Source organism: Vombatus ursinus, unplaced genomic scaffold, assembly GCF_900497805.2.
Source record: "Vombatus ursinus unplaced genomic scaffold, bare-nosed wombat genome assembly UNPS02014825.1, whole genome shotgun sequence".
Lineage (NCBI taxonomy): Eukaryota > Metazoa > Chordata > Mammalia > Diprotodontia > Vombatidae > Vombatus > Vombatus ursinus.
In genome coordinates, this window is record NW_020954603.1 from 8040665 (window position 1) to 8060646 (window position 19982).

General features: G+C 57.4%; 1 protein-coding gene across 5 annotated transcripts in view; it reads right to left on the bottom strand.

Annotated features, from left to right (window-relative positions):
* Positions 1-19982, bottom strand: part of PTPRF (protein tyrosine phosphatase, receptor type F) — a 102014-nt gene that overhangs the window by 21025 nt on the left and 61007 nt on the right. For 3 of the 5 annotated variants that reach the window (XM_027838100.1, XM_027838099.1, XM_027838102.1), the window contains exons 9-19: positions 17917-18498; positions 16897-17030; positions 16091-16235; positions 12129-12434; positions 8817-9010; positions 5584-5610; positions 4376-4493; positions 3664-4242; positions 2803-2900; positions 229-482; positions 11-104 (exon numbers count right to left, since the gene is read on the bottom strand). In XM_027838100.1, coding sequence (XP_027693901.1) covers positions 11-104; positions 229-482; positions 2803-2900; positions 3664-4242; positions 4376-4493; positions 5584-5610; positions 8817-9010; positions 12129-12434; positions 16091-16235; positions 16897-17030; positions 17917-18498 — 2531 coding nt within the window. The remainder of the gene's footprint in view (positions 1-10; positions 105-228; positions 483-2802; positions 2901-3663; positions 4243-4375; positions 4494-5583; positions 5611-8816; positions 9011-12128; positions 12435-16090; positions 16236-16896; positions 17031-17916; positions 18499-19982) is intronic. The other 2 variants (XM_027838101.1, XM_027838103.1) reach the window with 1 other exon arrangement.

Here is a 19982-nt window from a genome sequence, read left to right on the forward strand (position 1 = left end):
GTGGTCCTACCTGATCCAGCTCGAGCTCGTCTGGTGTCTGCCAACGCGGGCTGAGGGGTCCGCTAGCCAGGCGGTCGATGGGCACCACCACGATGTAGAACCACCTGGGATGGACAGGAAGCCCCACGCTGCTCAGACACGCTTAGACAAGACTTTTCAGGGAGGGCTGGGGATGCAGGATGGTGTATAGTTGGGGGCATCACCACCCGCTCAGTGGGAGGCACTCACCTGATGGCTGACTTGGTCTCTACTCTGGGGAGCGTGAGGGTAAAACGGCCATCCTCCATGTACTTGGCCACGGGCAGGGGCTTCTGCAGCAGGAGGTCAGGGGCCGTGCGGATGGACACCAGGTGTTGCAGGCCGCCAGCACTGCTCCCACGACTCATCAACACAAATGAGTACTCGGTGTTGGGCTGCAAGTCCCGGATCAGCTTCTTCATGGAGTGACCGTCCACCTCCACGCTCTGTCCATTATAAAGGATCTGCAGGGCAGGAAGCCGATGCTTCACAGCAGCACGGGGATCTACCTCAGCTCCTGACTCAGGGCCAGGGGTCTATCTCAGGCCTGGCCAGAACAGGGCCTGCTCACCCAGGAGGCCTCTGGTTCTGTCCACACTAAACCCCAGACCCACGACACCAAAGACCTGGCCTCATCTACCCTAAAGGCCTGGTTTTGTCCATTCTAAGGGCCCTGGTCCTCCCAGCACTACAGGCCTTAGGCCAGTGTACATGGCAGATTCTGCCTCAGGAAGGGTGTTTGCAGTGACCTGGTGTCACTTAAAGGAGAAGGGGGTGGTCCACCCTGGCACAGCTGGTGAGGCCGCGCCAAGCTCTCCACAGCCAGCAGGGGTAAGGAGATCAAAAGACCATTCTTTGAGCTTCTGCCTGACTGGCCCCACCTGAGCCCAACATATGGAGGTCAGCAGCTGTGGTGTCAGCCCAGCAAGTACGCTTGTCCTCTGCTGCTGGCCTGGAACCCAGAGATGTGGTACCAAGGCCCCGTCCCCCCTAGCATGCTCCCTGTCATCTCTCCAGGTTATCAGCCTTCAGGCTACACTGCCAAGTCAGACCCTGCGCTTAATCCTCTGGGTCCCCAGACCCGGGCCATGGTCAGCCACGTGCCGCTCTCGATGCCCTGGCCATCCCTGCCGTGTTCTCCACTCAGACTCCGCCCTCCAAGTCAAGCCAAGCTCTAGGAAGAAGTCTTGGTCTCGAGAATGCTTCTTGTGGGTTCACAGAATCTAAAGCTGGGAAAGGGCTCCTGGGGCACCAGCCCAGGCTGGGGAGGGGGAAGTGGGCCCACATGTATCCCACACGCCACATGCCAGAGAGAGGCCTCAGTGAAGGAAAGGGAAGAGCAGCTGAGACACCCGGCAGCACACCGGAGACAAAGCCAGACAAAAGGCTGGGAGCCAAAGTCCTGGCCTTCGAGGTCTGCACACAAACACCCAAACTTAGCTAACAATCCACAGAACTAAGGAGACAAATCGGTCCTCCTGGCTCCCACTGAACCTCATTGGGGAGGGAACCCATGACTGGGCCAGAGCTCTGGATGGTGTGGGCCCTCTCAAAAGAAACAAGACGGCGGAGTGGTGGTCTGCAGGGAGAAAAGACAGTCACGTGAGGAAACCCAGGAATAAGAGTGGGGAGCAAAGGAGGACTATGTGAGAGGGGGTCAAATTAGAGGGTGGGGGAGGCTTTGTTATTGAAGCAGACTACAGACCACCTGGGAAGGAGGAGGAAAGAGATGAGGAGGCCAGGAGGCAGCTCAGTAGAGTGACGGGGGACTTCAATTACCCAGAAGTCTGCTGGGGGCTCTCCCCCAAAAACAGGGCAGTGAAGAGCTTTCGTGATAACTCATCCTTCAAGAGGGGGTGAGACCACCCAGGAGAAATCCTCTGCTGAGCCTAGTTCTCTCTAACACAGAAGAACAGAGGAAGACTTGTTCGTGAAGAGAGAGCGGCTCTGGGCCTCAGCCGGCCCGCACCCAGGTGTGGGGAGAGACCACAGTGGGGTCACAGGAGGGAGGGGGAGACTCGAGGAGGAAAAGTCTGAGGGCTCCAGCCAGGAGTAAAAAGGGGGTCTGTCTGACTGACAAGACTCTCCAGCCTACTGAGCGCAGAAGATGGAGGCCAGGACAGGTGCCAGGACAACCCCAAGACCGGTGGGGAGCAGCCAGATTTGCCTCGGCCCCAGAGAGCAGAACCAGAAGCAGAACCTTCCAAGCCATGAGAGCTGGCCCAAAGTAGAACAGCCCTCTGAGGAGGTAGTGAGTTCCCTGTCCCTGGAGGTCTGTGAGCAGAGGCGGGGTGCCCACTGGTCAGGTGTGCTACAGAGTGCTTCCCTGGCTGGGCTCAGGTTGGACTAGATGAGCTCCCCACCAGGCCCACGCTTCTGTGACGGATCTCCCTTCTCCCACATGCGCCTGGTCTTTGGTAAGCCCTGCCAGCCCCACCTCAACATCTCCTGAATACGCCTCCTGCTCTCCTCTGACCCGGCCCCACCCTGGTGCAGAGGCCCTTGTCACCTCACGCCTCTGCCCTCTCTAGGCTGTCCTCCACTCAGCCACTAACATGAATGTCCTCAAACAAAGGTGTGCCCATTTCACCCCGAGCCTCTAGGAAGAAACCTTTCATCCAGGTATCCAGCCTTGGTCTAGCCCAGCTGGGCCCCTCCTGTTCTTTCCCACTACCATGGGCACTGCAGGCCATCCCCTGTGCCTGGGACAGGCTCTGGGCCCCTCTGGCGCCTCCTCCTCGAGGAAGCCCTCTTGGATGCCCTCAGCCCCAACTCCTGGCATACCTTAAATGGTACTGAAGACTTGTAGGAGTCTGGGACTTCCCAGCTAAGCAGCACTGATGTCTTCATCACAGCATTGACCCGGAAGTTCTTGGCAAACACTGGAATTTAAATCAACAAAGGTCACAGGAGTGTTTTCTGTCTGTGGGGATAGAGGGTCCTCGAGCGCTAGGCGTGGTGAGGGAAATTTTCAGGAATGGTCCCCTGGGGGTCCACGGCAGCAGGACGGTGTGCCCCATGTCAACAGGGAGCTGGAACTGGCCTCCCCTGGCCACTAAGCTGATGCTGCCAGCAGCCACCAGGAAAATGCAACTGAAGGCCACCACCAAAACTAAAGGGCCACTGCCACGAGAGGTCACTGGGCCACCACCACCAGAGGTCAGAAGGCCATTCCAGGAGGGCATTAAGACCCACCACCAGAAGTCACTGGGAAATTCCCTGAAGAAACCATTCATTTCATTCACCAAACATTTATTAAGTCTCTCCAGTGTGCTCCCAAGGAGGAAGGGCCCCTGCTTAAACAAAGGGTTCTGGGAAGGCCAGGGCATCAGGGAGACCTTCCCAGAGGAGAGAGATCAGAAAGGGGATTCAGAAGGTGAAGCAGGGCCAAGGAAAGGGCCCTAGCAGAGTCCTGGAGGCAGGAGAGCCAAGGGCACATCGTGAGGATGGAGAGAAGAGCCTGGCCGGCACGGAGAGTACAGAAGGTAACAGAAGACAAGGTCGCAAAGGTGGGTGACGCCAGACTGTGAAGGACCTCGAATGCCCAAGAAGGCCAGAATCCGCGGACTGCCACCAAGGCCTCCCACCTGCTGCCCGCCCTCCCTGTGGCGGCCGGTCCCGCTGGCACGGGCGTGGCTCACACACCTTGCTCCACTGGCATGGTCCGCGACTGGATGCTGGGGCTGAGAGGCCCCGGGCCGCGGCTGGTGTGGGCGCGGACCTTGACATCGTAGGTGGTGTCGGGCAGGAGGCCGGCGAGGGTGAGGTGGGTGCTGCCGGTGACGCTCTGCTGCTCCTGTTGGCTGTTGATGTCCCGATACACCACGGTGTAGTTGGTGATGCGCCCGTTCCGCTCAGCCAGCACAGGCGGGTCCCACCGCAGCTCCGTGGTTGATGTGGTCAGCCCGACCACCTGCAGGTTCTGTGGAAAGCCGCTGGGTGCGTCTTCTGGGGTGGTGACTTCCTTCTCAGACGCCTCGCCGGGGCCCGCCCGGTTCTTGGCCGACAGGCGGAAGATGTACGTGGCGCCCTTGTGCAGGCCAGTCACAGTGAAGTGGTGGTCCTCCTGGCCAAAGGCCACTGTGGTAGGCTTCTCCTCGTCTGCCCGCTGGTACTGCAGCCGGTAGCCCAGCAGCTCACCCGGCACGTCCTTGGGCGGGTGCCACTGGAGGAGGGCGGTGTTCATGGCTGTGGCGCTGACCATCATGGTAGGTCGGCCTGGGACTGAACAAGAGGGCCCCCCGTGGCCGCGTGAGCCGCCTCGCTTGTGGTCCTCTCTGGCCTGGGGAGGCCCCGGGGGCAGCTCTCCCGGGGATTTGGGTGGCCCCCCCCGACTTCTGCCCCCGGCCCGGCTCACCTGCCCCTGTGGTGGTGACAATCTTGGGCTTGCTGCGGGCTCCGTCTCCTTTGGTAGTATAGGCAGCAACGGTGATAGAGTAGGTGGTCTCTGGGGTCAGGCCTCCAATGGTGGTTTCCTGGGGAGTGGGAAAGAAGAGTTTGGCAGGGTACTGGGAAGGTTGTGGGGCTCAGGAGGCGGAGGCTTCTTCATGTCATGTGGGATCTGGGAGGCCCAGGGCTCACAGGATACTGTGCTCAGCAAACAGCTCAGCGCTCCATTCAGCCCGTGAAGAGAGTCAGGGGCTTTCTAGTGGTCCAGAGCCTCTCACTGAGGCCTGGAGGCCAGAGCAGGAGCTGGCCGTGGGGATCCAGAGGGCTGCCCCTCGCTGGGCCCTCAGGACCGGCTCATCTCAGCCCTTCATTCTACAGACGAAGAAACAGGCCCTGAGAAGGGGATGTGGCTGGCTCGGGGTCCCACGTGTAGCTGGGAGCAAGTTCACACCACGTTCAAGCCCAGCAGGGCAGCTGCACGGCCCGGGCAAGCCCCTTCTCCCTTGAGGAGCCTGTTTCCTCTTCTGTTGAGTTAAGGGGGGTGGGGTGGGGCTGGAAGAGATGGCCTAGGGCCCTGGGGACAGATCTACTCCCACAGTGGTCTAGCACCTCCATTGCTACCACCACCATAGAAACCCGAGGACCCCAGATCCAGGGGACAGCAGAAGGGGAGGAAGGGACAGGTGCCCAGATGGACCCTGCTTCCCTCAGAGCCCACCAGAGATAGAGAGAGAATCCAGAGATCGTGAGGAAGCCGGAGTGCTGGTGTCTACACCAGTGTCCCCGTAGGCATAGGCTCCCCACCTTGACTCAGACACATGCCACGCCACGCCACGCCACACCACGCCACGCCATGCCACCAACCCTGGGTGGGGGGGAGGGTCTCTTGAGGACCCATAGACTTGGGGCTGCCACCAAACCTTTCCCAGCCACGGGGGCTCAGGTACCTGCCTCCTGGGTCCTTAAGCCCCTAGCTCCAGGGGAATGAAGTCTGGGATTTGCTCCCACTCAGCTCGGTGGGGCTTAGGGACCTGGGAGGCGGCGATCACCAACCACCCAACAGGCAGACAAAGCGTCTGGGCAGAGGGTGCCCCGACAGCTCTGGGTCTCCTTGGCCTGTCCCCCTCCACACCAGATTTTCCCCTGTGAGGAGCAGCTACTCATGCCTTTACTTACATAGTCCTCTGACTCCTCCGGCCGCCACTGACCACAGGAGGGAGAGAGAGAAACGGAGACAGACATTTGTGAGGGAGAGCCAAGTCTGGCCAGAAGGAGGGGGCTCAGGGGTATGAGATAGCTCCCTGGGGAACTCAGTTATGGGCAGGTCAAGCAGAATCAGAGCAAGACCAGGGGGTGAGACAGGGCCCTGGCCTCCCAGGTCCCTGAGGGGCCAGCCTGCACAGCAGGCCCAGCTGACCAGGCCCACTCAAACCTGCCTGCCCTACACATGGCACGCACCAGACAAGCAGGTACCCACAGTGGGCCAGACAGAAGAGACGCTGTCTGAGGGGGCCTAAGACCCCCTGCCACAGATCAAAGGAGGATGCAAGTGGGTTCATGGAGACCCATTCTGACAGCTACAAAGTGGGTGGCAGGTATTCCAGGTGAGAGGAATGATGTAGGCAGAGGCGAGAAATGAGGGATATGACCATGGCAAGGGAATGCACACACTGTCCGGGCAGAGGGTACATGCAGGGGAGCAACCAGCTCAGGGGTGGGGAATCTGCCGCCTCGAGGCCACGCATGGCCCTCTCGATCCTCAAGTGCGGCCTTCTGACTGAATCCAAACTTCACAGAACAAATCCCTTTAATAAAAGAATTTGTTCTGTAAAACTTGGACTCGGTCAAAAGGCCACACCCGAGGACCTAGAAGGCCACATGTGGCCTCAAGGCTGCAGGTTCCTCACTCCTGAACTAGCCTGATGGGGCACATTGGGACTAGAGTGGGGAGGCCTTGAATGTCAACATGAAGAGTGTGGGCCTAAGTGCTGGTAGTCCACCCATCCTGGGAAGCATCTGTGGGCTGTGCCCTGCTCTGACCAAATGCCCCTGCAATTGGTCTGCACCCCAAAGAAATCCAAGAAAAAGGCAGAAGGCCCACATGTGCACTGAAAGGTGGGGGCTGAGGGGCTGCCCACACACCGTGGAACACGTGGGACGGGCCAAGAAGCGAGGAAGGCGATGGGCGGGGCCTGGGGCCATCACATGGATAGCTCCCTCTGGTCCACCTGCAGGCCTGTCCTGGGTTTTAGGAAGGGGTCCAAGAAGCAGGACAAGGAAAGGTTTCAAGATGGCGAGGAGAGTCCACAAAAGCTGTCTTGTCATGGGAAAGAGGGGCCAGACTTGTTCTCTTTGGCCACAGCAAGTGGAGCAGAGGCACTGAAAGGAAGACTTCTGTCTGACGGCCAACAGCTTCCTAGCCACAAGGGCTGTTCCAAAGTGGAACAGGCTGCTGGAAAGGTAGTGAGCTCCCTGTCTTTGGAGGTCAGTGAGCAAAGACTGAATGTCCACATAAGGGGTGGCATGGGGTACTGTGGCAAGGAGTCCTGCCAAGGGAGGATGTGGGCAGGATGACCATTAACATCCTTCAGCTCTCGGGATCACACGGTGCCTGGGGCGCAGGACATAGCTCTGACAGAAAGGGGGAACACGGATGCCCTGCCTTCTGGGGCCAGCCTCAGAGGCTTCCATCTGGCCGCACAGCAGCTCCATATGCTTCCCTTGGAACGGCCTCTGGCCTCCGCCGAGCCTGGCAGATGGGGCGGCCTGGCCGGGCTAGGAGTGGGTAGGAGAGAAGCCCAAGACGGGTGTCCTTGAGATGCCCTGCCCAGACAGCCGGCCCTCGCCCCAGCGATCACTCAGCCCACAGAGGCCCCGTCAGATGCTCTGGCTCAGCTTCTGCGGCCACATCAATGGGCTGCTAGACTGTGGGTGAGCAATGAGACATTGGCAAGGCCCGTGCCAAGTGGCTGCCGTCTATCCCTGGGATGCATAGAGTGAGAGGTGGGCACTCAGGGGCTCCCGGAGAGGAAGGAGCCCTAGCCCTGGCCACTGCCAGGAAGGAGGTTTCTGGGGCTATTCTGTCTCTTCTCTTGCCTCTTCTGCCACTACGAGACAGCCTAATGAGCTTCTCCCTCTGCCCCAAAGGGGCCAGTGCGGGGAGGGAGAGACAGGCGCCAGCAGGCATTCCAGGAATGGCCCTGAAACGTGGGTGGGTGGTGTGCTCAGCCAGGCCTGGCCTGGGAACAGGGACACTTAGTCCCCTTAGCACCCCATCACCCACCAGTGGAAGAAGAAAGAACAATGAGGATGTTTAGTTTGAGAAGAGCAGGCTAAGGGATGGCCAGGGAGAAGATGAGGATCACAGAACCCAGGGAACAGGGACGGGACACAAAAGATGGACCCCAGCACCCAGTTCAGCTCCCGGACCTGAAAGGTGGGGGCCTGCAGGTGTGGAGGCAGGTTGTTGTTATAAGGGAGTGGGGAGTGGGGAGTGGGGCAGGGGTGGGTGAGGTGGGCCTGGGAAAGGATAATGGCAAAAATGTTATCCACGACCTTCTAACCATGGAATAGGAAAGGGACTGACTTGGTTCTGCTCCACCCAGGAGCAAGGGGTTCAAGGTGTAGGGCCCCCCAAGGCTGGATCTCAGGACATGCTTCCCAAAGGGGTCTCAGCTGCCTAGGTGAACAGCGGCAGGGGGTGAGCTCCCTGTCAGTGGAGAGCTCCAAGCAGGAGCAGCTGCCTTAGAGGTCTTTGTGAGGGTCAGGGACTATGTTTCTGTGCAGGCTGGATCTCGCCTGAGGTGGTGTCTCTTTGGCATGCCCCTGAGTCTGGACAGGGGCTTGCCCGGGGGTGCTCAGCAAGCCCTCAGTTTGTCTCACTGTGATGAGATGACCCTCTCATCTGCCCCCACAAGCCTCCCTCCCTCTGTGCCAGGGCCCTGAGATCAAGGGGCTACTGCTGGTCCTGACCCTCTGCCCTCTGGGGCACCCCCCTCAGCTGTCTGGGAGGGGAGTCTCAGGAGGTCCCAGCTCTGCTCAGAGAGAGGAGGCCTGAGGCGCAATGCAGGGACCAAGGCCTCTCCATGCGTGGGGTCTGGGGCGTGAGTTCTGGAGGTGGCAACCCCAGAGAGGGGCTGGCCTCTCTCCTGTCCCACATCGCCTCTTGGATCTGGCCAAGTCCCAGGGTAGGGCCTGTGCCAGCTCCTGGCTCCACCCCCTCCCCCCAAATCTCCCTGGCCCCAAGAAGACTGCGCCCAGCCTCTGCCATGACCCTCTTCAGGCCTAAGGGCCTCCTGTCCCACCCCACTTGGTCCTCCATCCTCCTGTTCCTAGCCAGTCCCTGGCCGCTGGTCCTGATGGTCCCCTCTCCCTGTCTCCAGCCTTCCTGCACTCTGCTGGCTGGCTACCTGGGCTTCAGCGAGCATCACGTCCTTGATGACCGGCTGCCCACGGGGCTCATTGTTCTCGAGCCTCACGTAGGTGACCTGGTAGCCGCGGATCTGGCCATGCTGTTTGCTGGACACGGGCAGCTTCCAGGACACATGCACGGCCGTTGAGTTCACTGACTCCACCTCCACCTTCCTCGGGGGTGCGCTGGGCACTGCGGACAGAGGGGAACGAGGCACGTCGGGCTGGGGCAGCCTCACAGGATGTACCTCCCGGGTCAGCTCGGCCCCTGGAGGAGTCACGCCCCCGCCCCTCTAAGATTCTCCCCCTTAAGCCTCAGCCCACTGATGCTCTGAGGCCCTCACTGCCCACTCAGCTCCAGGGAGGACTGAGGCCTGGCCCCTGGGCGGCTGCAGAGCCCAGCCCACATCCTCTGTCACTGGGCAAATCTTTAAGTCTGGTCTCAAGGTCACCAGGTTCTCCCTAGACATGGAGCACTAGCCAGTGCTTCGCACAGCGCCTGCACTCAGTAGGTGCTTAACAAATGCTTGTTGATGGATTGACCACCACGCCCTGGCTGCCACAGGGCAGGGGATGAGGATGGCCAACACCGTTGGCTGACACAATGCAGAAACCTGGGCGGAAGGAGCAACTTTCTCCCTAAATGCCCCAAGAATGAGTACCTGGGCTCCACAGACGTCTCTGCCTCAGGGCTGGCACCAGAAAGGGCTGCTTGGAACAGCCTCCCTTGGGGGCCAGGCCCCTGGAGAGGGGAACAAGAGAGGATGAGCCCCCATGCCCCTCCAGCCAAGCCCCGGACTTTCTACCTCATCAGCATCTCTCTCCTCATGACCAGTCCAGGCCCTTGTCCACCACTCAGGATTGTTTTAAGAGCCTCCAAATTGGGTGTTCTGGGTCCCCGCCCCCGTCTGCCCTCCACACAACTGCCAAATACAAAGGTCTGACCACATCCCTCCCTGGCTCCCCAGCTTCTAGAAGGAGATACAAACTTCTTGGCTTGCCATACCTACATTTGTCTCTATTTTCCCTCCCATATGCTTAGCCTTGGCCAGCATGGAGTACTTGTGATTCCCTGCCACAGAACCTTTGCTCACAGACCTCCTAGGCTAGCCTCGGCTTTTCTTCCTGACACCGAGCCCAGGGTGCCTCTCAATAGCCTTCCCCACTGTTCCTAGCTCTGCCCTGGGGGCCCAGCAGAACGGGGCCTGGGAACCCCTCAGATGCTTGAAGCCAGCCCTTGTGTCCCCTCCCCCCAATGCTGGGGCCTTCTCTCCTCGTGTCACCCCCCACCCCGGCCTTCTTTCCAGCCCTCATTCTCCCCTAGGGCCTCCTCTCTGGCTCTTCCCCCATGCCAGCTTCCCTGCTCTGAAAGCTCTCCTGCTCTCCTCAATGTCCTTGCTGACCAGCAGGGCTGAGGCCAGGGCTCAGGGTTCAGAGGTGGCTGGTACCTATCAGACCCTGACCTCCTGGATGCCAGGGGCCCCAGGCAGTGTGCACTGATATCATTCATCTCCTTATTTCTTGAGGCTATACCCCTTAATGGAGCTCACAATTCCACAAGCTTCCTGGGCATCCCATCACACTGATGACTGATACTGAGCTTGCAGCCCACTAAAACCCCCAGATCTTCTTTAGACACAATATTGTCTAGCCAAGGCAGCGGAGTGGTGCTCAGGATGGTAGAGCACTGGAACCTGGTGTCAAGAAGACCCGAATTTACGGGCAGCTAGATAGCGCAGTGGATAGACCACTGGCGCTGAAGTCAGGAGGATCTGTGTTCAAATCTGGCCTCTGACACGTAACACTCACTAGCTGTGTGACCCTGGGCAAGTCACTTAACCCCACTGCCTAGCGCCTGCCCCACCCCCCCAAAATATATACTAGCTGTGTGACCCTGGGCAAGTCACTTAACCCCAATGCCTAACCAACCCCCCCCCCAAAAAAGAAGACCCAAATTTAAATCCTGCCTCAGACACTTGTTTTGTGATTTCACAAAGTGAAATGGGCAAGTGATTTCACCTCTGTCTACCTCAGTTTCCTCATCTGTAAAATGGGGATAACAACACCTGCTTCCTAGGTTTTTGTGAGGATCAAGTGAGATGGTATCTATAAAGCACCTAGCACCGTGCCTGGTACACAGTAGGCACCTTCCTTCCCCAGCCTCGGTTTGGAAAGTCGCTTTTCTGTACCCAAGTACAAGACTTTTCATTCATCCCTTTTCAACCCGAGGCTTCCGCCTGCCAAGATCCTTCTGGCTTCTGGCTCTGTCAGCAGCTGCGAGCACGCCTGCCTCCTCTCAATCCGAGTCACTGACAGAAGCATTTGTGGATGGCAAAGCACCTCCAGGAGCCCTCCTGTCCTCAAGACAAGGAGGCAGAGCCAAGCCAGGGTGTCCCGGGGGCTCCCCAGCCTGGCAGGTAGGAGAATGTGGGACTCTTCACCCCAGTTAGGAGGCACCTCTTTTACCTGGGATCTGAGAGAAGCCTGGAAGGGCTCTCAGCAGCCACCCAGGCCAATCTCCCATTTTACAGAGAAGGAAACTGAGGCTCGGGTGGGGGGTGACTTGGGACCACAGCTTGAGAACTGGAAGGAACATCAAGTCCAGGAGTCCAACCACCCCATTTTACACCTGAGGAAATTAAGTGACTGACCCAAGGTCACTTAGGAAGCATCAGAGTTGGGATGTGAAGCCAGGTCCTTGGACCCCACAGTCAGGGCCCACGCTTCCTGCCTTCAGACCACCTTAAACAGTCTAGAGCCATATTGCCCGGAGGGGGCAGGGCTGCCGCCCACAAGTGCACTATCACAGCTGCCAGGGTGAGACCTAGTTTTTTTCACAAAGACGCAGGAAAAGCAGTATCTCCAGGTGGATGGGACAATCAGGGAGACGGGAGGGACTGGGAAGGAGAGGCAGGTCCAGCTGTGGATTCACTAGACTGGAGAGGAAGCATCAAGCTGGGAAGGAGCGGGGGGAGCAGAAGAGGAGGGGTGCGTTCTTACACGTCCCACAGGAAGCTGGAAATGCAGCTTTGAGAGGCAAGGGAGGGACTGAGTAGGACAAGTCTGAGAGGCAGGAGGAGAGCAGGAAGGATGGAGGAGTGAAGAGGGTGACTGCTCCCAGGGGGGAAGCTCCCGTGGGCACCAGAGGGAAGGGTTGCTGGAAGGATGGGGCAGGGGGAAGGAGAAAGAGAGATAGAGAGGGACAGAGAGGGAGGGGTGACAGAGAGAGAAGGAGGAGGGAAAGGGAGAGAAAAATCAGCTGTACCCTTCCCCCCCAAACCCGTCCCCCCCTGCTCAAAAGTAGCACCTACCGTCCTCATCGGTGCGCACCAGCACCGGGGGGCTCTCGGGGCCTGGCCCTACATCCGTGTGGGCCCGCACCCACACCCTGTATTCTGTCCACTTCTCCAGGTCCTGGATCTCCCAGCTGGAGCTGTCTGGTCCAATGCCATCCACCACGTGCCGGGCAGTGTCCTCGCCATCCACCGCCTGGTAGGCGATGGAGTACTGGGTGATGACGCCATTGCGGCTGGCAGCCGGAGGTGGGACCCAACTTACCCAGACCGTGGTGGAGCTGGTACTGACACACCGAACGTCCTGGGGAGGGGCAGAGGGGGCTGGCGGGACAGAAATGGAGGAAGCGGCGAGATGGAGGGAGGTGAAGCATGAAGGGGGCAGCAGGCAGGGCTGGGTGCGATGAGGCGAGTCTCAGACCCAGCCAGGCGACTGCTTCTGGGGAGCAATGGGGAGCCCAGGTCAAACCACCCCCGGGCCGCCTCTTCCCCTGGCCCTGCACTCTGACTCAGCTGGCCCCTCCACATTTAGACATGCACAGACACAGACACAGCCAGTCAGAGGCCCTGGGTCTGAAGCCCAGCTCTGCCACATACTGACTTTGTGACCCTGGACAAGTCACTTCCCTTTTCTGGGTCTCAGTTTCCTCCCCTGTAATGTCAGGAGTCATCTGCGTGGCTTCCAAGTGTGTGTCAAATTCTAAACCTACATCCTGTCTTTGGATGTCATGGGCTGCCTCAAGCTTCACACACACAACACACATGCATTCACATGGACTGCAACATATGTTCCTCTTTGCACGCATACACTTATACCCTCACACATACAGACCCTTGCTCATGCTAACACGCACATATGCTCACACATACACACTCACACCTATATCCTCTCAGGGGACATCTTTCTTAACTCCCTTCCCTGGCTACTCCAGACACCACCACACGAGGGTCACTGCCTCCACCCTCGCCTCAGTAGCACGTGGACATCAGACATTGTACCCAGTCAGTTGTGTTACTTCTGACCCTCAGAATGGTGTGAATATACCTGGAACAGCCTGGCTGGGAGCCTCCCCAGTGGAAGAGATGGAGACATGGTTGAGATGGGGGGTGGAGGGAAGGAGGAGAAGGAGGTTGGATCCCACATGCAGACTTACCTGAGCAAGGGTCAGGTTGGGGTTAGGGCAGATAAACACAGTGACTTGTGGAGGGCAGAGATGGGGATAGGGGAGGAGAGATGGGCAGGAAAGGGGCATGGAGCCAGACTGGGGTGTCCAGGCTCTGGACTCTAGCTTTGAAGCCAAAGCATTCATTTTGTGTCCTTCCCCAGCAGTGGGTGCAAAGGTGCTTCTGTGAGAATTAATCCTGCCAAGACAGATTAGGCCCAATTTGCAGGGCACAGGCCTAGTCCAGGACAGTGGTAGGGAGCCGGAAAGGGCCTTGCCCTTGCCATGTGGGTGGAGATTGGGCAGTTGGACCTTTCTGTAGGCTCATCAGGCAGTCAAGGCTTGGCCTCTTCTTGCTGATGGCTTTACTGAAGTCAGACTGGTTTCTGGGAGTCAACTCTCTAAGCACTGGGCAAGCCAAACCACCCATCTTTCCCTTTATGAAAGGGTTACTGGGCCAGTGCACTAGAGGCAGCATTTGACAAAGTCTCTTTTTTCTTGTGGAAGAGGCAGAGAGAAGGGAGTCAAGTCAGACAAGCCAGATTCTGAATGGACTGAAGGACTGGCCTTAAAGAGCAGTCCCTGGTGGTCCAACGTCCTGACGCAAGGTCGTCCGGTGAGGTGCCCCAGAGGTCTGTGGTGTCTGGCACGGTTACCCCTGCCTTAGTCCAAACAAAGGCAGATGGGGCATGCGTGTCACCCTTGCAGATGGTACCAAACTGGGAGGAAGAGCTGACAGCCAGAACCACAGATTCAGGATCCAAAAGAACCTTGACAGGCTAGAATAGGGCCAAATCTAAAAAGATGCGGCTTCTTAGGGACAAATGTGAAGTCCGATGCAGTCAACTGTGTAGTGGGGACGCAAATCTACATCTGTAACAGGGCTGCTGATGCTGGTGATCCATCATCCAGGGACTAGAAGCAAGAAGGACTCAGCATACCCAGCGCCTTAAGAGGGGCTTTCCTAACGAGCAGGTGGGGGCTTTGTGATCCTCAAGAGGAAGAGGCAGGAGGTCAGCCTCAGAAGCCAGTCCCATCACCCGGCCAGGGGCAGAAACACTTCAGGGACCGGGACCAAGAGCGGCAAAGTAGTGCTGAGACAAGGCAGCATCAGAGCATCTCTGGAATGAGGATGCCTTGTGGCAAGAAAGGCCCAGAGTGCCTGCCAGAAACGGAGGATGGGGCAGTGATGGACAGACTAGGTAGAGAATATCTGCATGGTGGCAGAGAAGAGGATGGCAGGAGAATGGGACACAGAACCTGATGGGGAGAAAAAAACCTCAAATCCTGGCCTGTGCTGGGGGCCACATTCCAGGGAAGTCAGGGGGTGGCCTCATGTTCGGGTCCCTAAGGCAGTAGGACTGAGAAGTGGGTCCCCTTGACCCTCTAGCAAATTAAACCCTTCTTACTTGTTGGGAGGCCCAGTATTGCATTGGTCCCTGAGAGAAGGCAGAAGGTCCCTGAAAGAGTCTCTTGATGTGCTATGGGCTCAGATTTGTGCCCTTTATTGTATAAATAAAACTTGTGTGTTTTGAAGCCTTGTGAGTCTAAACACTTATAAGGGGGAGCTGATGGCCACTCCTGGGGTTATCAAACACTTAAGCTCCTAAATGACATGTTAGAGGACCTGAAAACGTTTCCAGGCCATCTATGTCTGGAGAGAGCTTTGCAAAGAAGGGTGATGGCCATAAAAAAGACTTGTGGGTTGTAGTGGACCACAGGCCCACTGAACAAGCAGTATGAACGGAATGAGAGCCAACAAAGCAAACATGCTTTTGCATGCTTTTGGGCTGCACAAAGAGAGATGCAGGGCTTCTAGAAACAAGGAGGTGACCAGCCCATTGTCCTCCACCTTGGTCAGATCACCTTAGAAAGACTGGGTCCAGTTCTGGTGGGGGTGGGGGTATTGGTGTACATTTTAGGGGAAGTCATTAACAAGTGAGAGAACATTCAGAGAAGACGAGCAGGATGTGGGGAGAAATGGACATGAGGTCCCATGAGGAGTCACTGATGCAAGCAGGATGTGCAGCCCAGAGAACATTTGGGGGGACACAGAGGCTGGCTTCCAACACATGGAGGAAGAAGTCTGATTAGCCTTGTTCTGCTTGGCCCCAGGAGAGACCATGGGAAACTCACTGGCAATACAACTGTCACCAAGGGGAAAGGCTTTGGTGAATGCGGTGGGCCTTCCTGCCCCTACACATCTTCGGGGCTCCTCACAGATGGTGTCCAATGGGCACACCCCAGAAGAGGAGGAGCCATTAAAAGGATGGGGGATGGACATGAGAGCTGCCCCTGAGGGTCTGAAGGGCAGTCACAAAGATCAGACCTGTTCTGCTCAGCCCTGCGGGCACGGCCCTGGTGGGGTGGAGGGTAGGAGGTGGGCAGCAAGACCCAAAGGGGCCAGGGGAGGTTGGATGATATCCCTTAACCCTATCTATATCCCACAGAGGAATGGCAGGAAGAAGAGATAGGGAGGAGGGCTGGGGGAGGGGAGGAGAGGGGAAGAAGGGATGGGGGAGGGCAAGAGAGTGGGAGGAGGGCTGGGGGAGGGGAAGAGAGAAGGAGGAGGGCTGGGGAGAAGGGCTGGGGGGACGGGAGGAGAGGGGGAGAAGGGCTGGGGGCCTTCGAGCTCCATCTCAGACTTGAGGCCACTTACCAGGTTCTCTCCTTATCTCTGAAGGAGCCCTAAGCCCAGGTCTCAGCAGCCTCGAAGAAGATACAAGTTGAGGGAGGGAGTATGTGCCCCAGGCCTTGGGAAAGCCCTAGCAGGGCCAGGAGGCCCAGGACAGGAGGTGACCAGCTCAGGACACTTACTGGACTGCTGTGTGCGTGTCTCGATGGGGGGTGTGAACACCCCAACCCCCAGGTCTGAACGGGCAGCCAGCTGGAAGCGGTATAGGGTGTCTGGCTTCAGGTCCTCCAGGACATAGGATGAAGTGGGGTCAAAGGTCACTTTTTGCTAGAAGAACAGAAGGAACCAGTTACTCAACAAAGCGATTGTCCCTCTTTGGATCTGATTCTCCTGTTCCCCATCTCCCCCTTCAGACTAGGACACCCCTGAGGGCACGCCTGACCTCCTCAGGCCAGAGACGGTCTTCTGGCAGGACCTTTCTAGTGCTATCATCTCGATGGATTACAGGTCTGAGAGTCAGAGAGGACCTGAGAGGCATTTAACCGAGGTCCCATATCCCTGACAAGTGGTCATCCAAGCCCTGCCTGAGCACTCCAGGGAAGGAGGGGCCCACACCCATCCTGCAACCAGGCCAGGACTGCTCTGGCTCCTGGACTTCCTCATCTAAGGATATCTCCCTTAATCCACGATGCTGACTCCTCCACACCCTACCCCCCACTCTTTGCTTTATCCTGTGTCTTTAGAACCAGGGGTGCCACAAGCCCTCCCCCAAGGCTCCAGGACGCCGCTTGGTATGGAGACTTCTCGGCTCTCCTGATCATGACTTTTGCCAATCTGAGCCCACTCCTTTCTTGGATTTGGCATTCAATAAACTTCTGGGGGTCTCAGTAGTGATCCCGCCTCCTTGATGAGAGTCCATTTGGTGGGTGCACTGAACAAACAAGGCGGGCTGAGTATCTCCCCTGCCCCAACCCTTGGCCCTGCTCACCTGGGGTCCATCTTCTGCTTCCCAGTACAGCAGCTCATATTTGGTGATTCGCTCCTGAGGGGGCAGCAGCCATGACAGCAGGACCCTGGTGTCTGACTCAGCCTCAGCCTGGAAGTCTGCGGGCTGGGCCGGCACTGAAATGGGCCCCAGGAGACAGTCAGCTCCCTCCTGAAGTAGCACCTGGCCACTCCCTGCCAACCCCATCACCCTAGCAGAGCTGGCAGAAACTCTGAGTGAGGCTTCCAGTCCCACCCAGGCCTGAAACTAGGCCAGGACCCAACAACTGCACCCTTGACAAGAGATCACTGCTACCTGAAAGAAGTCCAGAGAGGGGAGCTCCCTGCCCCTCTGGGACAGGCCTACCCAGTGAGATACTTCTCTAGACATCCAGCCTCAATCTGCTTCTGCAACACCTTCCCTCCCCTGCTCCTCACTGTTCTGCCCTCTGGGGTCAAGTAGAACAGAGCTCAGCCCCCTCCCTATGACCAGCTCTCCTGTCCCCCGCCCCATCTTCTCTTCTCTACACTGGGCAACTCAGGTTCTTTAACCAATATCACATGGCATAGACTCAGAGGCCCGCTACGATGTCCTCTGGAGGCAGACTGACCAGGCATAGCACGTGGGATGAACCATCACCTCCCTAGTCTGAGACTTAAGACTAGGAATGCGTGAGCTTCCTTGGCCACTATGTTACACTATCCTGCAGACTCAGACTGAGCTTGCAGTCCACTAACCCCCCCAGATCTTCTTCAGATGAGCTGCTGTCTAGCCACACCTGCCACACCTCATACCTGGCAGCTGACTTTTGGGATCCAAGTATGAGACTTCACATTTGATTTTATCTTGTGAGCTTTAGCCCATTAAAGACTGCACTGCCTGAGCCAGGGCTGTAATTTACACGTGCCCAGACCAGGAGAAGCCACCTCCTGCCGGGGCTGAAGACTGAGCGAGCCCACTGGACTGGAGGGAGAGGGGAAAATGCTCCACCCTACAGAAAGCCTGCTGGTCCACATCACACACCTCCCTGCTGCGTCTTGACCTGGATGGGGGCAGAGGGTGGCCCGTCGCCAACAGCAGTGAACGCCAGCACGCGGATGCTGTAGGTGATGCCGGTTACCAGGCTGCCCACGGTGGTGAGGTGGCTGTCGTCCGTGTTGTGCTTGTGCCAGGAGCTGAGGGGCAGCAGGGCATCTGGAGTGTAGTAGACACGGTAGCCGCGCACCAGACCGTTGGGCTCATCTGGGGGCTCCCACTGCACAAGCATGGTGCTTGCGCTCAGCATGCGGGCTTGCACGCGCAGTGGCGGGCTAGAAGGTGCCTGTTCCCCTGTGCGGGCTGTCACCAGCTCACTGGGTGGCCCACGCCCTATATTGTTCACAGCTAGCACACGGAACTCGTACTCTGAAAAAGGGCTGAGGCCGCCGATGCTGTAGCGTGTGGTGGCCACACCATCCACCTCCTGGAATGTGCTGTCCCCGGCTGTTGGCCGGTACTGGATGCCATAGTAGGACACGGGCTCTGCATTCCCTGAGTCCCAGGTCAGGGTCACGCTTGTAGCTGTGGTCTCTGTCACCACCAGTTCGATGGGAGGCCTGGGCAGCGCTGAGGACAGAGGAGTGTATCAGCACCACCCAACATGGCCAACCTTACCCCAAGAGCCTACTCTGAGCCCTAGGCAGCCTACCAGGGGAGAGGCAGCACGGGACCTGGAGCCTGGGAAGGGTCGGCTTCAAGTCCTGCTCTAGCATCTTCCATCTGTAGGACCCTGCTTATTTTCCCTCTCTCAGCTTTAGGTTCTTTATCCAATGAATAAATGAGACAAAATATTTGGACTGTCCACATCACTGCTATTTGCTGAGGTCTATGCTATGCACCAGGCTGGTGACAAATGCTGGCCGACGTTTCTTTAGCATGTTATGGCTTACGACAATAACAGTAAGCATTTATAGAGTGTCTACTATGTGCCAGGCATTGTGCTAAGTGCTCTACAAATATGATTTTATTTGATCCTCACAAGAACCCTGGGAAGTAAGTGCTATTATTATCCCAATTTTATAGATGAGGAAACTGAGGCAGACAGAGGTTCAGTGACTTGTCCAGGGTTCCACTGCTAGTTGAAGTCAGGTCTTTCTTACTCCAGGCCCAGGGCTCTCTCCACTGCATCACCTAGCTGCACCTGGTGAGTACAGGTGAGGACTAAGGGATGTCACCAAAGGGGAGCCTGGGTAACTGGGAGGAGGGTGGTGTCCTTGATAGTTTGGACGTACTGTGTTTGAGACACCCATGACATTCCAATCTGAGATGTCCAACAGGTAGCTGGTCACAAGGGACTGGACTCAGCAGAGAGGTGAAAACAGACAGCGTCATCTGGGAATCATGTGCATGGAGATGTGAACTGATCCCTGGGGGTAAGGAGCTGCTAAGAGAGTGTGGAGGGAGAAAAGAGCCCAGGACACAGCCTTGGGGGCCAGCCACAGTTAAAGGGTGTGAGCTGCAGGAAGAGAGTTAAGGAGACTGAAGAGGGGTTAGACAAGGAGAGGAGAAGTGGAGGAGAGCAGTGTCAGAGACCCAGGAAGATGAAGATGGAGAAATGACCTAGGAGAGAAGTGGGACTGGGGTTGATGGCGCTCTCACTCTGGGAAGCTGCCTGATGCCCCCACACACCCCGTCTCTGCTGCCTCTCCCCGATCTCTTCCCCCACATCTGGCCTGGGGCTAGTTTAGGGGTCCTAGGGATGAAAAGTCGGGCAAAACCCTCAGTTAGGCTCTGCACTAGTCCATCTGGGGCTTCTGGTGGTGACTTTTGGGACCCAAGCCTAACACTTTACGTTCACCCCATTCCATTCCAGTTTACATTTGCCCTAACCTAACCCACCAGAGTCATCCATTGTCTTAGGTCTTCCTCCCACCTTCATTCTGCATTCTCACATCTGATGAAAGGTTATCCTGCTACATGCAGGGCATTAATCCAGATCACTGAGCAAAATGTTAAATAGAATAGAGCCTTGGGGCTCTCCCCCATAAACATTCGATGCTAATATCAATTAACTAATAATGTCTCCTAGATATTCTCTTTTTCTCTCTACA